The sequence below is a fragment of the Rana temporaria genome, chromosome 2 (genome assembly GCF_905171775.1).
Source record: "Rana temporaria chromosome 2, aRanTem1.1, whole genome shotgun sequence".
In the NCBI taxonomy this organism is placed as follows: domain Eukaryota; kingdom Metazoa; phylum Chordata; class Amphibia; order Anura; family Ranidae; genus Rana; species Rana temporaria.
In genome coordinates this window covers 149,931,022-149,947,017 of record NC_053490.1, presented here as the reverse complement: position 1 = coordinate 149,947,017, position 15,996 = coordinate 149,931,022, and the positions used below count along the sequence as shown (strand labels likewise).

Here is a 15,996-nt window from a genome sequence, read left to right as displayed (position 1 = left end):
GTCATGAAGGAGGGCTGGGGTGGAGAGCACAGAAGTTTTTTTCAATGCAGAGTGGCGCAGGAAGGGTGCAGCTGAAAACCTACATGTCCTTCTGGCAATTTTCTCTTACCTTCCAACCTGGTATCACCCACAAGCCCCTTGGATTGGGGAGGACTGGTGGGGTGACTGCAGAAGAGAACGAGCTTGGGCGTGCTCGGAGAAGAGCCTGAACCCACCCAAGAAATTCTGGAGGCTTTCCCCGCCCCGCAGCTGCACATATGCAAGGGGCGGGGGCTTCCTCGGCAGCCTAGAATTTGGTATCCGTGCGCCTGCACTGCACGCATACGGAGCTCAGGAGAAGACTGGGGCGGCAACACTGGGACGTGTTCATGAGCTACCTATCAGTGGTCGACAGGTAGCTCGCGATCAATTGGTTGTCAACCCCTGTTGTAAAGGAAGGGATAGTTTTAAAGGCTTATTTATTTTCTAGGAGTAAATAGCATTGCACGGATATCTCCACATGATACAGGCTTTTTAGGAGTAAACTGGACACCAAAAGAACGCAAGGGAAATTTGTTGCCTGCCAGAAATAAGGAGCACATAACCTACACATAGCTTTAATCATTTCAGATCTTGTAATAAGCTCACTAAGGCTGGCCATACGTGTTCAACTTTTCTTTAGATTTACCAAAAACTATATAACAGGAGGTCAAAACCAAACAACTTTCAATTGTATCCAATTAGGCAGGCCCTTGCACTACATAGTTTAAGGTAAATCTAAAGGAAATTTGTACAAGATATTGATCATGTATGGCCAGCCTTACATTATGCAACCAATTTCAGATTTATTAGTTCCAGAATACAAGAAAAGTGACAAAAACATTTCAAGTCCAATCAAGAGCCATCTACACTTTGAGGCTATGTTTGCCATACATATTTGTGGGAATGAGGTGAGCAGATGCCATCTGCATATAATGTCCTACAGCAGGGCCCTCCAAACTTTCTAAACAAAGGGCCAGTTTATGGTCCTTCAGATTTTAGGAGGAAAGGACTGTAGCTGGCCATACAGTATACAATTTTCTTGTACAATTTTCTTTAGATTTGCCAAAACAATATAATATGAGGTCAAACCTAAAACACTATCAATTTGCATGTAATCAGGCAGGACTTTGCACTATATAGTGGAAGGTAAAATCGAATCTTAATAATTGAATAAGAAAATTGTATAATATATACAGTATCAGTGGTAGTAGACCATGTCTCAGGCTTGGTGGTCAGTGGGAGTAAAAACTGTATAGCACCCGTGGTCAATAGGAGGAGGAATCGTGCTCCATTATTGGTATTAGTAGAAGGAATTTTGTCTCATCATTGGGGTCAGTGGGAGAAATGGTGCCCCATCACTGGTGACCGTGGAAGAATACGTTCCCCATATCACTAGGAGGAACAGTGCCCTAAGGGCCGGATAACGGTAAGCAGAGGGTCAACATCTGGCCAGCAGGCCATAGTTCATGGACCACTGATAAACAGCCTCAGAATGTCTTGATGGATTTATTGGAGGTATTTAGGCTCTGAACCATCAGAAAAATCCAGAGAGTCATTGTCACCTTTAAAGTGATCTGTCACCACAGAGTAACCTAAAAAAGAACAAAATATGCAGTTTATTTTCCAGCAGTCTTTGTCTTGAAAGGCTGTCATTTCAATGCTCCCCAGCTGCTGCAAGTAATCCAGCATTTCAAGTGGACCGAATAACTGCTCTCTACCTGCTGGCATCTGACAATTGAAAACTCTTTTTAGCTTGGTGCTTAAGAGTAGAGGGATGCATAAAAGAAACCAAGGCCTGGGTACAGTGTAGGCCAACGATCTAAGAGACTAATACAATTATAACTAACTGACAAGAGATCTACTTACCATTTAATATTTCTTCACATCTTTTTATCCATGTTGAAAAGGTTGAATCGGTTGCTATGAAGGAATAAAAATAAATAAATTAAGCATACATTAGAACCACTGAGCATTATGTACATTTTATCCTACTGGTCCAATGCAGTCTAGAACAACAGTTGTATGAAAAAATTACCGCAGCTGCCAAAGAACTCAAACCACAGTGAGAAAGATCTTCCTGTCTGTATCGTCGTACATAGGTTACACCCCATACTGCACTAGGAGACCAATAATGAACATATAATTGCCAGTCACAAGTAACAAACTTACATATTTTCCTTATGAAAAATTAAGCTGTGTATACAAAATGACTCCTAAGCCGCCTACACATAAGCCTACGAGAATACTTCCTGTTAATCAGCAGCTTGTCTTAAAGTGGATGTAAACCCCAAAGAAAATGTTTTTAATGAAGACTTCTACCTAGTAGAGTGGAGGATGTCAAGTCATCTTGGGCATGCTGAAGTCATGTGGTTCCTTTCCTGAGTTTTGACTGGATGTTATTCATCAGCGGAGGAAATATATAGTGCAGCTCACAGAGCCAGCAGAAAGCAGGCACACAGACAATTGATCCAGGGGAGGTGTATCTAGTCAGAGCTGGGCAGAGGAGAAGCTGCAGTGATTTTATTATTGCCACGGTGCAGCGTGTGTCTCTGAGATAACCTGCTAACAATTGCAGCATTAATTGTAATTATGTGAAGGTGTGGTGGATGTCTCACTTTTCATAGATTTGACCCAGTAAGGCTGAGTGAGCTCAAAGCTTACAGCCTACCCAGGTCACCCGACAGCTCCCACCAAGTCCATATTTAACTTTATTTTCTTTTACAGACATCACACTGAGCACAGACGCCCTTTCTCTCTATCCTGCACACACGCATCTCTTCTCATCCCCACATATTACCTAAATCATAGCCGTCTAGTCATATCCATCCATCCATCCCCTCATATCCATCCATCAATCCATACTGTCATATTATTATTATTATTATAATACAGGATTGTCTAAAAGCTAAGAGAGTAGGAGATAATCTGACAGATTGGGCCAAGGATGATTGGAGAGGCTCTTGAAAAGTCCTGAATGCGAGCATGGAGGAGATAACAAGGGAAATAGAGAGCAGGAGGTCTTGGGAAGAAAGAAGGGAACGATTAGGTTGAAATTTTAAAACTAAGTCAGTGATGTAGCTGGGGGCAGAGTTGTGGATGGCTTTGTAAGTAGTTGTTAGTATTTTGAATTTAATTTGTTGGGTGAGCAGAAGGCAGTGAAGGGCTTGACAGAGAGGAATAGCAGACACAGAGCGATTGGTGAGGTGGATGAGTTTGGCAGCAGCATTCGTGATGGATTGAAGGGGGATAGACTATGTAGAGGTTAGCCAATGAAAAGGAAGTTGCTGTGTCATTGGTTAGAAAGGGGCGTATTTTGGAGATGTTGGGAAGGTTGAGGAAGCAAGATTTGGACAATGATTGGACGTGGGGCTTGAAGGAGTCCAGACTACACCTAGGACCTTGGAATGCGGTGATAGGCTTATTAGTTGTGCCATTGATATTGACAGAGAGATTAGGGGGAGGCACATGGGGAGGAAAAATAAGTTTGGTTTTGGAGATTAAGTTTGAGGAAGGGGTGTGGCATCCAGATCGATATATCCAATAGTAAATTAGTGATACGGGAGGAGAATGAAGCAGTGAGCTGAGGGGTAGAGAAATAGATTTGGGTGTCATCAGCATAGAGGTGGTATTAGAAGCCATAGGAGGCTATCAGCTGACCCAGGGAGGAGGTGTAGATTGAAAATAGGAGAGGTCCAAGAACAGAACCTTGGGGGACCCCAACAGAGAAAGGAAGAGGAGAGGAGGAAGTAGAAATGTAAGCAACGCTAAAAGTGCAGTTGGAGAAGTAGGAAGAGAGCCAGCAAAGAGTACTGTCATGGAGAACAAAGGCGTGGAGTTTTTTTTTTTTTTTAGGATATAGGGGGGGGGGGGTCAACCGTATCAAAGGCAGCAGAGAGGTCAAGGAGTAGGAGTACAGAATAGTGTCCATTGGTTTTGGCCGTTAGTAGATTGTTAGTTTTAGGAGAGCAGTTTCTCTAGAGTGTTGAGGGCGAAATCCACACTGAAAGGGATCAAGAAGGCTATTTTAGCAATGCCCCAGTTGAAGACCGCTAGAGTCGAAACGCGTCAGACGAGCATTACTGCACCCCGCATTGCTTTTTATACGTTTTATTGTGATCACCATTTGTCATTCATGTATGACATTTTTATAAATAAACCAAATGTGGTTTGACCTGCACCATTGGGAGCATCTCTTTCTATTCCCTTTTTTATTTTTGGAGTTTGTATGGAATTATGGAGTGTAAACTCCATACCTCAGCCTGCTGGACCACCATTTCTATTCAGGATTGATTCAGGCCTCTGGGGACCGCAAGGATCCACCCCATTCGGTAAGAGTACCTAATCTGTACATGTTTTGAAGATTTTGAGAGCAACTGCAGACAACTTATATTCCTCTCACTCTGAACCATCTAAATGGGAAGAATTTTCCTTCATTGTGTTTTCTTCACATGTACTTCGCTCACGTTGTTATTTGAAACCTACTCGCTTCTCTGAACTTTCATTATTAGTTTATATTACTCACATCTTTGTTTACATTTCACAATTCACATTGTGTTAGTTCCAGTGTGCACTTTCTATATTAATCATTAGCGCTGCACTAATTACCCACCATTTATACCAGACTTTGTTTGAGTGCTAGCAGCTCCCTTCTTTGTTTATTTGGGTTCTAGCGCAGTTTTTTCCCCACTTTTTCATATCAGCAAGGTGGTCGCTCAGTCGGTTGTAGACCAGACATTCAAGGAGTTTGGATAAAAAGGGGAGCAAGGAGATGGGGCGTAGGTTGTTAATATTGGATGGGTCTTTGATGAGGGCTTTTTAAGTATGGGGCTGACAAGTGCATGTTTAAGACAGTTGGGGAAGATGCCAAAAGTGAGGGTGATACAGAAGATGTGGGTTATAGAGTGTAGAAGAGAGCCAGGGGGTGAACATAGCACTTGTGAGGGAACAGGAACCAGAGGGCAGGTGGTAAGATGGACGTTGGCATGCAGTTTAGCAACCTTGTCTATAGTGGTGGAGTTGAAAGAGGGAGGTAATGATTGTGCCTGTGGGCATGAGGTGTAAAGTTTGGAGGGGATCTGAGCAGTAGAGATCTTCTCACAAATTGTATCAATCTCCTGTTTGAAGTGATTGGGCAGCAAGTGAGTTGGTGGGTGGAGGCAGTGGAGGACAAAGTAGAGAGTTGAAGGTAGAGAAGTGTTGACGGGGATGGGATGAGAAAGAAAGAAAGAAAGAAAGAAAGAAAGAAAGAAAGAAAGAAAGAAAGAAAGAAAGAAAGAAAGAAAGAAAGAAAGAAAGAAAGAAAGAAAGAAAGAAAGAAAGAAAGAAAGAAAGAAAGAAAGAAAAGAAAGAAAGAAAGTCTGCTTGGCAGTGAGGCAGCAGGAATTGTATTTTTGGAGGACAGATTTATACTGGTCGAAATCTTTCTGAAACTTCGTCTTACACCACAGGCGCTAAAGAGCACGGCTGTGTTTTTTCAGACTTCTAGTGTCATCTGTTTGCCAAGGTTGAAGGGGACAGGGCCTGATACTGTGTGTAGTGAGGGGGCCAGTGTGTCTAGAATTAAAGGTGTTGTAGACAAAAGTGGCTAGGTTGGTGCAGGCGGGAGTTCAATTTTGTCATAGAGGTGGTCAGTAGCAGAGTAGAGAAGTTGGGTTGAGATGGCGTAGGTTTTTACAGGTAACTGTTAGGCCGTTGTAAAAAGAGGAGGTGGAGGAGAGTGAAACTAATAAAAGGTTGTGATCAGAGAGAGGTTAAGGATAGTTGGAGGTTGCACAGAGTGCATAGGTTTGAGAAAACAAGGTCAAGAGTATTGCCTTCAGAGTGGGTAGAAGCATGCATCCATTGCTTCAGGTCAAAAGGAGGAGGTTAGACAGAGATTTGGAAGTAGCAAAAGTGTTAGTATTAGTAGGGATGTTGAAGTCTCCGAGAATGATAGTGGCGATTTCAGAAGAGAGAAAGTAGGGTAGCCAGGCAGAAAAGTCATCAAGAAAGGTTCATACTGGTCCAGGGGGGCGGTAGTTTACAGCTATCCTAATGCCCCGTACACGGCTGGTTTTCCCGTCGAAAAAAGTGCACTGTATAAACTGTATGTAGCATCAGCTATATACAGTATACAGCACAATGTTCTGGAAGCAGAATTGACTGCTAGTCCTGCTCACGGAACAAAATAGAGTAGGCTGAGGGAAGTAGTTGGGGAAGATGCCAGAAGTGAGGGTGATACTGAAGATGTGGGTTACAGAGTGTAGAAGAGAGCCAGGGGGTGAACATAGCACTTGTGAGGGAACAGGAACCAGAGGGCAGGTGGCAAGATGGACGTTAGCATGCAGTTTAGCAACCTTGTCTATAGTGGTGGAGTTGAAAGAGGGAGGTAATGATTGTACCTGTGGGCATGAGGTGTAAAGTTTGGAGGGGATCTGAGCAGTAGAGATCTTCTCACAAATTGTATCAATCTCCTGTTTGAAGTGATTGGGCAGCAAGTGAGTTGGTGGGTGGAGGCAGTGGAGGACGAAGTAGAGAGTTGAAGGTAGAGAAGTGTTGACGGGGATGCAATTCACAAGCAGCATTGCATTTCATGCTTTAAGAAAAATTGCTAGCAAACATTGAAGTTAGACTTTTCCCTATTGAAGCTGAAAAACATCTATTCTTGACTAACAAAATACAGAGAATTCTGGTAGATCACAAAAGGTGAAAGACATCCGGCATTCCTTAATGATCAGGAAAGAAAACTGTATTTGCACACTTCACTGCTGAGAAAGTCTAGAGCCTTGATATATCAGAACCCCAAATGGTGTTTGCATTACTTGTTAAAGCGGGAGTTCACCCATTTGTTAAATTTTTTTTTTCTTCCCCTAGATTCCTGCTCGTTCGGTCTAGGGGAATCGGCTATTTGTATTAAAATATGAGCAGTACTTACCCGTTTTCGAGCTGCATCTTCTTCCGTCGCTTCCGGGTATGGGTCTTCGGGAGCGGGCGTTCCTTCTTGATTGACATTCTTCCGAGAGGCTTCCGACGGTCGCATCCATCGCGTCACTCGTAGCCGAAAGAAGCCGAACGTCGGTGCGGCTCTATACTGCGCCTGCGCACCGACGTTCGGCTTCTTTCGGAAAATCGTGACGCGATGGATGCGACCGTCGGAAGCCTCTCGGAAGACTGTCAATCAAGAAGGAACGCCCATTCCCGAAGCCCATACCCGGAAGCGACAGAGAGGATGCATCTCGTAAACGGGTAAGTACTGCACATATTTTAAAACAAATAGCCGATTCCCCTAGAGAAAACGAGCAGGAATCTAAGGGGAAAAAGTGCCCTCTAAAGGGTGAACCCCCGCTTTAAAGACAGATATTTATTACCCTGTAAAAAAATAGCTCATATTATAGACAAATGTCATTTAAATTATTACCTACCATGTAAAGTCTGTCCTTGTTTAAAAGTCTCTTGTGCTGACATGTAGTTCCCTAGATGGAAATCTGCTTCCCTGGAAAAAAAAAAGGATTTTAATAAAATAAATTTATTAGATGTCTGAAAAAGTTTACAACACAGGCAAAGTATTTATAGATCCTTTGATGTCCCCAAGCAATGAATTAGAAGGGTAAGAAAAACTGTGCAAATATTTTGTGGCAACCGGCCCAACAAGTAGGGTCAACCAAACCAACTTTAGGAGTAGCACTTCAAGAAACCTTGCAGCCAAAAGATGCACCTGCAGAACACTGGACATCCACCTGGTAAAACTTTAAAAATATGATTTTTACGTCATACTTGCCTGTAAAATCCTTTTCTTTGAGTACATCATGGGACAGAGTCAGGGTAATATTCATTACCTGCTGGGTTACAATTCATCATCAGGTGAATAGACACTGGTAGACCAAAAGGTCTTTAGACAGGTAGTGATCCCCTATAAAACCCCTCCCATACAGGAAGCACATCAGTTTTGTAGCAAGCACTGAATACTCAAAAAAGAGAGGAGGGATTGCTGTGTCCAATGATGCACTCAAAGAAAAGGATTTTACAGGCAAGTACGATGTAAAAAATCCTATTTTCTTTTTCATACATCATGGGACACAAACAGGCAAATATTCGTTACCAGCTGGGATGTCCCAGAGCAATATCCTTGAGGGGAGGGAGAAACCCTGCCAAACAATAGCCATCAGAACTTTATACGGCAGCCCGCAGTACACTGCGGCCGAAAGCCGAATCCTTGGCTGCTCGAACATCCTCTTGATAACATTTTGTAAAATCTTTCTAGTGACAGCTTTTCTAGCATTCACTAGGGTCAGCGCTTTAACACCCTGGCTTCAATAGTCCTGCCGTCAAATTCAGACTGTTAATTTGGGTGGGATATAGGACATTGAGACAGTAGATCGGGCAATTTGGACGCATCCATGGCCCGTCTATTGTCAGTCTCACAATTTCCGGGAACCAGGGCATTCTGGGCCAGGCTAGTGCCACCAGAATGACTGGAACCCCCTCTCTCCAAATCCTGCGCAACAAGTGTGGAAGGAGAGGGATCGGAGGGAAAGCATAAACCAGGAAATACTGGCTCCATGGAACTATCAGAGCATCTGCTCCAAATGCCAGAGGATCTCTTGTTCGAGAGACAAACTACTGTAGTTTGTTGTTGAACCTGGATGCCAATAGGTCGACCTCTGGCCACCCCCAACATTGGCAAATTTTCTGGAACACCTCTGGGTGTAGGGACCATTCCCCTGGGCAGATCTGCCTGCGGCTGAGATAATCTGCCTTCCAGTTCTCTACTCCTGGATATGGACTGCCGATATAATTGGCACATGTGCCTCTGCCCAGGCAAGTACGTAGTTCACCTGAAGCTATGTTCGCTATGATTATGCACATATGTAACTATTATCAGTTAGGTTTATAAAAACAATAAAAAAAGTTAACCTTTAAAAAAAAAAAAAAGAAGAGCTGAACGACTCCTGTTACCGCCTTGGTGGTTTGTATAGGGCACTGCAGTGGCATTGTTGGACTGAACCCTGATAGGGTAGTCCTGAAGCTCCACCGTCCAGGACTGCAGGGCCAGACATTCAGCCCTTAATTCCAAGACACTAATGGACCGGATCGTTCTGTCCTTGACCCTTTCCCTTGAGCCAAGAGCCCCCCTAGGGTCACTCCCCAGCCTGAGAGACTGGCATCGGTGCTCTCCAAGTTACCAGGAGAAAGGATTTTCCCTTTCGCAGGCTCTGATCCTGCAACCACCAGTTTAGGCTTAAGCATGCCTGAGGAGATAAGTACATTGGATAATCCAGGACTTGTCCTCTGTTTCAAGCCAACAAGATGTCTTGTTGTAAAGGCCGGGAATGGAACTGGGCATAGGGCACTGCCTCGAAAGAGGACATCATCCTCCCTAGAAGACTCATACAGAACTGAATGGAGGGTTGTCTGGTGCCCCTTAACTGACACACCTGATTCTTCAGGGCACAGATCCTTATAGGTGGCAAGAATACTCTTGCTTGGAATGTATCTAGGATCAGACCTAATTACTTTAGACTTTGAGCTGGTTTCAAAGCTGATCTTTCTGTATTTATGATTCAGTCTAAGCTTTTCAAATACTGCACTGTGTATATTATGCTCTGTTCTAGAGCCTTTACTGAGTGACTGAGCAGGAGGTCGTCCAGATACCAGAATCTCTTGGGCCCTTAAAAGACCCAGTATTGGTGCTAGAACCTTTGTGAACACCCGGGAAACTGTAGCCAGCCGAAGGGTAGAGCCACAAACTAATAACGATGTTCCTTTACTGCAAAATGTAGGAACCTCAGATGAGGCTGAAAAATAGGTACGTGTAAAGTCGTCTTTTATATTGATGGAGGCTAGAAAGTCTTCCCTCTAGAGTGAGGTTACTACTGAGCGGACCGACTCCAACCGAAAGGACTGCATCAATAGATACTTGTTCAGGGATCTTGGGTTCAAAATGGGCCTAGAGTCCCAGGTTGGCTTCCGAACCGTAAACAGGTTTGAGTAAAACCCTGTGCCCCTTTCGAGTATCGGAACCTCTACAATCACTCCTTGATGCACTAGAAGATGTAGTGTCTGAAGCAATGTTTCTTTTTGGAGGATCCGAGGGAATGCTGGATCTTGGAAACCTTGAGGGGGCACCACCCGCAACTCCAGCCCGTAACCGCGAGATATAATTGAGGTGACCCACTCGTCCTGAATTATTGTTTTCCAAATGTCCGCAAAGTGCAGCAGCCTTCCCCCCCACTCGATGGAGTGGGGGCGTCCCCTCAAAAGGAGAGCTTGGTGCTGCATTTAGAAGAATCTTTGACCCAGGACTTTTTTCTGGCCCTGGCCTCGAGGCTTGCCCCTGGCCCTAGCTCCCTGTTGGTGGCGGAACTGCCCTGACGCTGAGACATTTGAGGAAGCAGTCCCTGAGGTTTCAAACAAAGGAAGTCTGGTGCTTTTCTTCACAGGAAGTAGAGAACTCTTCCCCCCGCAAATCTTTTAGATATATTCGTCCAACTGATCACCAATAAAACGTTCCCCATAAAAAAGGGAAATCTACCAATAACTTTTCACAAGGAAGCTCGGCTGACCAGTTCTTAAGCCAAAAGAGTTTGTGCATATGTACAGACAAGAGAGCCAGACGAGAAACCGGCTGTATTGAATCCTTTTGAAAAGGCATCAACAGCAAAACACATCGCTCAAGGAATATCTGTCTTACTTTCAGGTAGATTATTCTCATGGTTTAAGCCAATCAGGCCGTTTAACTTGATCCTTTACGGACTGGCAAACACCAATTGCTGCAACAGCCGACTTAATAGCTGAACTGGCCGAAGAAAAAGAAGCCCTAATAATGACTCCAGTTTCTTGTCAACAGGGTCTTTCCAGCCCTGTGCATTATCTAACGGACAAGTTAGGTTCTTGTTTGAGGAAGAGACCGCTGCATTTATGGCTGACCTGCTCTTAAGAGGAACAAAATCCTGTCAGGATATTCCCAATCAGCATACAACGCCTGTTCCAGCAGGCGGTGAAAAGCCTGTGCGACCTGAACAGGCCTCAGGTATCCCAAGAGGACCAGGGGGGGCTCAGTCACCTCTGATTTTAAAAAGGGCAACTTAAAAAGGCACAACAAACCATTGACTGTGGGCACAATACCAGATAGGCGCAGCGGCTCAGAATGCCCGGAAGCCTCTGGTCCTTCAGGAGATACAACACCAGGGATATGACTAGGTTCATAAAGGAACTACTGATGACATAGATGTGCCCTTCCCTGTAGTGTTAGTCCTGTAACTTTTTTTGGAAGACATTTAATAGCCATAAACAAAGAGTACTTTAACACACCTCAGAAGGGAGAGCCCTTAATAGGGCTCACCAAGCCCCTATGCAACAATCCAGCTAAGCACCATAGCCCTTCAAGCAACACTTGGTGAATCACGTGACCCGGGTAAGGAGAAATGAACCACTGCAAGAGTATGTTCAGAGTCTGCTCTGTGTCCCACAGGCCCTTATTCCCTGATGGGTCTGGGGGACCCCTACGCCATTTTTTTTTTTTTGGCACAGGGTTCCCCTTAATATCCATACCAGACCTGAAGGGCCTGGTATGGAATTTGGGGGGACCCCCCACACAATGTATTTTTTAAATTTTGGTTCGGGGTTCCCCTAAATAGTCATTCCAGACCCAAAGTGCCTAATAATGTACTGTTGGAAAACCCATGACGTTTTTTTTCAATGAGTTATCTGCATTGCTGAGACCCGACAATTTATTACAGCCAATCAGTTTTAAATGACCATTTCCTTTAGAAATGTAATTTTGCTGCGGGACTGTTCTAAACACGGGGAAAATGCACCATTTTACAGGCATACTATAGACACCCCTAGGCACGAAATTTAAAGGAATATTTCACTTTTATTGTTTCACTTTAAGCATTATTAAAATCGCTGCTCCTGAAAAAAACATCTGTTTTTTAAACTTTTTTTTTCATTGATACATGTCCCGTGGGGCAGCACACGGGTCCCCAAACACTTTTTATGACAATACCATGCATACAAGCCTATATACACACACACACAAGAATAAAAAAATCCTGATGTGAAATCTTCAAAGTTTTCACCACACCACATGCAATCGGTGTTTTCACTTTCCTTCGTTTATGCACTTACCAAATAGCGATGCTTTGCACTCTCGTGCTTGGCCAAACAGCATCAACCCTAAAAGGGTTAAATATCCACCGACACCCGATATCATTGACTCTCCATATGTAATAAAACAAAAGTGCTCCAACAGTGCAGTATCGTTGGGAAAAATGTATTTCTATTAAAAAGCTTCAAACATTGCGCTCACATGAGCCAAGATCAAGTAAAGCATAGAGACATCCAGTTGCAACAAGTACTGGCATAGTGTGATCACAACGGACACAGCAACGTCACTTCCAGTACAGCGTCAAGCATTAAACTAGTTGCCGTACAGCCAAAGTCCTGACATTTCTTCATCACGACTTACTCAGGAATCCCATGAGCAAGTCTTGATGTCGGGACATTGGCTGTACGGCAACCAGTTTAACACTGTACTGGAAGTGACGTTCCCAGGAGCACGATCGCTCAGTGAGGTTCAGTTTTCATATGCTGTGTCCATTGTGACCACACTATGCCAGTACTTGCTGCAAGTGGATGTCTCTATGCTTTACTTGATCTTGACTCATGTGAGTGCAATGTTTGAAGCTTTTTAATAGAAATCCATTTTTCCCCCAACGATACTGCACTGTTGGAGCGCTTTTGTTTTATTACATATGGAGAGTCCATGATATCGGGTATCACGTCTGGATTTCGGTGGATATTTTTTTTTTAACAGTAAAATTTTTTATTTTGAAGACAGACAACAAAGACACACACAAATCAACGACAGTACAAGCCACAAGGGCAGCAGAGTGATTACACAGTCATAGTAAATCAGCATATATATAGCATAGCTATGGTGGGATAGTAGGCCGGCCACACAACTCACAGGACAGACTTCAGGAATAAAACAAGTGCCAGTCTCGGGGCACCAACCGCAGGAGGGAGGTAGAAAGGCAGGGGAGACAACAAGGACAAGGGCAGGGGAGGGGGGGAAGGAGAGGGAGGTGAAGGAGAAGGAGGGGGGGAAGGAGAGGGAGGGGGGGAAGGAGAGGGGGGGGGCAGCGACCCGCGGGACACCTCAGTCAGGGGCCATCACAGGGGGGTTATCAACAAATCAGTTAGGTGAGTCAATCCACTTCGACCAGATTTTTTCAAATTTGGCTGGACAGTTCCTGCTCTCATACGTCAACCTATAGAGTGGGAGAACTCTATTAATCGTAGCCAGCCAGGAGGACACTGTGGGGAGCTCCGTGCCCCGCCAGCGCAGCAGGATCTCCCTCCTGGCATAGAACAAAGCAAAGGTGATACCCAGTTTGGTGTACCTGTCACCCTCAACCTCACCCAGGTAACTAAGGAGGAACACTTTCGGATCCCTTACGAGCTCCACCCCACAACGGTCCGAGAGGACCTCCGCCACCTCCCCCCAATACGAAGCTAGCTTGGGGCAGGACCATACCATGTGAAGGAACGAGCCCGTTTCCCCCAAACACCTGGTGCACCTGGGGCTCCTGGAGGGATAAATCTTAGCCAATCTCTGCGGAGTGTAGTAGGCCCGGTGCAAAAATTTTAATTGTATAAATCGGTCTCTGGAGGCGATCATAGACGGAAGAAAGGAAGAGACACAGTCCTCCCAAATCTCCTCGTCCAGATCCGGGATGTCCGCATTCCATTTGGCCAGGGCCTCTGCCGTGGTAGTGTCGTATGCTACCGTGAAACGTAGGTATAGGGATGAAAGGGGCTTCCCCATGACACCCGAAATCAGGAGGCGCTCAATCGAGTCCGACTCGAGCGCAACCGGTTCCGGGAACTGGGCTGCAAGAGCGTGCTTGAGTTGTGCGTACCTAAAAGTAAGGGAGGATGGAACCTTGTAGATCCGGCTCAGCTCCTGAAAGGGCATCACCACACCTCCCGGCATAATATGCCGGAGGGTAAGGACGCCCCGCCGAGCCCAGACCACCGGGTCAGGGACCGTGTTCAGGTGGGGGAGGAGGGGGTTACCCCAAAGCGGGGTATGTGGGGAGACGGTGTTGGGCTTCAACATTCGAGCCCTAGAGGTCGCCCACACTCGAATAACGGTCGCCATTGGCCCCGTAACGGAGGGGTGAGCCCTACATCCCCGAAACACCAGGTTAGATAGGGCTGCGTAGGAGCCCAGGACAGCCGCTTCCAAGGTGACCGCCGGGTTCTGGCGTGGCTGGGAAAACCACCAACGGACTGTCACCAGGACCGCCGCCCAGTAGTATGCAATAAAGTTGGGGAGGGCCAACCCACCCCCGGACAAGGGAAGGTAGAGGGTACGTTTCGCAACCCGGGGTGGACTACCCGCCCACACAAACGTCATCACTATACTGTCAAGACGTCGGAAGAAGGATTTCGGGATAGTGACAGGGGTCTGGCGGAAGAAATATAGTAATTTGGGAAGTATCACCATCTTCACGAGGTTCCCCCGTCCCACCGGTGAGAGGGGGAGATTACGCCACGTCGCACAGCGCTTGGTCACATGTTCTAACATCGGGAGGATATTCTTCTCCATGTACGACCCCGACTCGAGGCCCACCCTTACCCCCAGATAGGTGAATTCATCCACCCATCGTAGGGAAGTATGTGAGTCAGTGCGAATCAACGAGGGGTGGAGCGGAAGCAACACCGACTTGTCCCAATTGATTCGCACTCCCGAAAAACGCCCGAACGTCTCAAAATGCGCCAGTGCGTTACGCAGGGAGGTAGAAGCATCCGCCAAGTACAGCAGAGCGTCATCGGCGTAGAGTGACAATTTCTCCTCTAGGGGGCCCACCCTGACCCCTCGGACCTCCGGGTCCAGCCGGATGTGCGCGGCCAGCGGCTCCAAAGCCAGGGCAAATAATGCCGGTGACAGTGGGCAGCCCTGCCTGGTTCCCCGCTCCAAAGAGAAGGAGGGGGACAGGGTCCCGTTGGTGCGAATACGCGCTGTGGGGTGAGCATACAACATTTGTATCCAGGACAGGAAACGGGGGCCAAAACCGAACCGCGACAAAACCGCCCAGAGGTAGCCCCACTCGACCGAGTCGAAAGCCTTCTCGGCGTCGAGTGAGGCCACCACCCCGGGATCACCCGGGCCCGCCAGCGCCAGGTGGGTATGTAAGCGACGAAGATTGATATCAGTGCCACGGCCAGGCATGAAGCCCGTCTGGTCCGGGTGGACCAAGGCCGTAATAACAGTGTTGAGTCTATTCGCAAGGACCTTCGCGAAGAGCTTTGCGTCGACGTTAAGGAGAGAGATAGGGCGGTACGAGGAGCACTGGGTAGGGTCCTTGCCAGCCTTAGGTATTACCACGATTACTGCCTCGCACATCGAGTCCGGGAGTGCTCCCGCCTCTGAGGCCGACGAAAAAAGGGATTTTAGTTTAGGGGCCAGATCTTCCTCGTAGGCCCTATAAAATTCGACCGGGAACCCATCCGGTCCCGGCGTCTTGCCTCCCTGCATCATCTTTAGAGCCGCCTGTATCTCCTCGAGCTTAAACGGGGCATCTAGTTTGCGCACAGAAGAGGGAGTGAGAACAGGGACATCCACCTCCTCCAGGTAGCTCAACAGGTCGGGCAAATCGTACGCCACCCTGGAGCTATACAAGCGATGGTAATAGTCAGCAAAGCATCTGTTGATCTCCTGTGGAGTGGAGTGGAGGGTCCCCTCCCCGTCCCTGACCTGAGCTATGGCGGACCCACCCGACTGCTCTCTAGAGAGCCAGGCCAAAAGCCTCCCCGTTCGCTCCCCCTGTTCAAAAATGCGTTGGGACTGATGAAGTAACTTCTTCTGTGTCAGGGCCGTCCGTAAAAGAACTGCCTGTTGCGTCAGGGACTGAAGGCGGGAGTAGTGATGGGGTTCCCGGGTGCGGACGTATAGGGCCTCCTGTCTAACCGCCTCCCCCTCTACAT

General features: G+C 46.5%; 1 protein-coding gene across 1 annotated transcript in view; it reads right to left on the bottom strand.

Moving 5' to 3' along the window:
• The window catches only part of SUGT1 (SGT1 homolog, MIS12 kinetochore complex assembly cochaperone), a 152,799-nt gene that overhangs the window by 102,527 nt on the left and 34,276 nt on the right, over positions 1 to 15,996 (bottom strand). Inside the window, exons 6-7 of the mRNA XM_040341330.1 lie at positions 7,422 to 7,492; positions 1,888 to 1,941 (exon numbers count right to left, since the gene is read on the bottom strand). Coding sequence (XP_040197264.1) covers positions 1,888 to 1,941; positions 7,422 to 7,492 — 125 coding nt within the window. The remainder of the gene's footprint in view (positions 1 to 1,887; positions 1,942 to 7,421; positions 7,493 to 15,996) is intronic.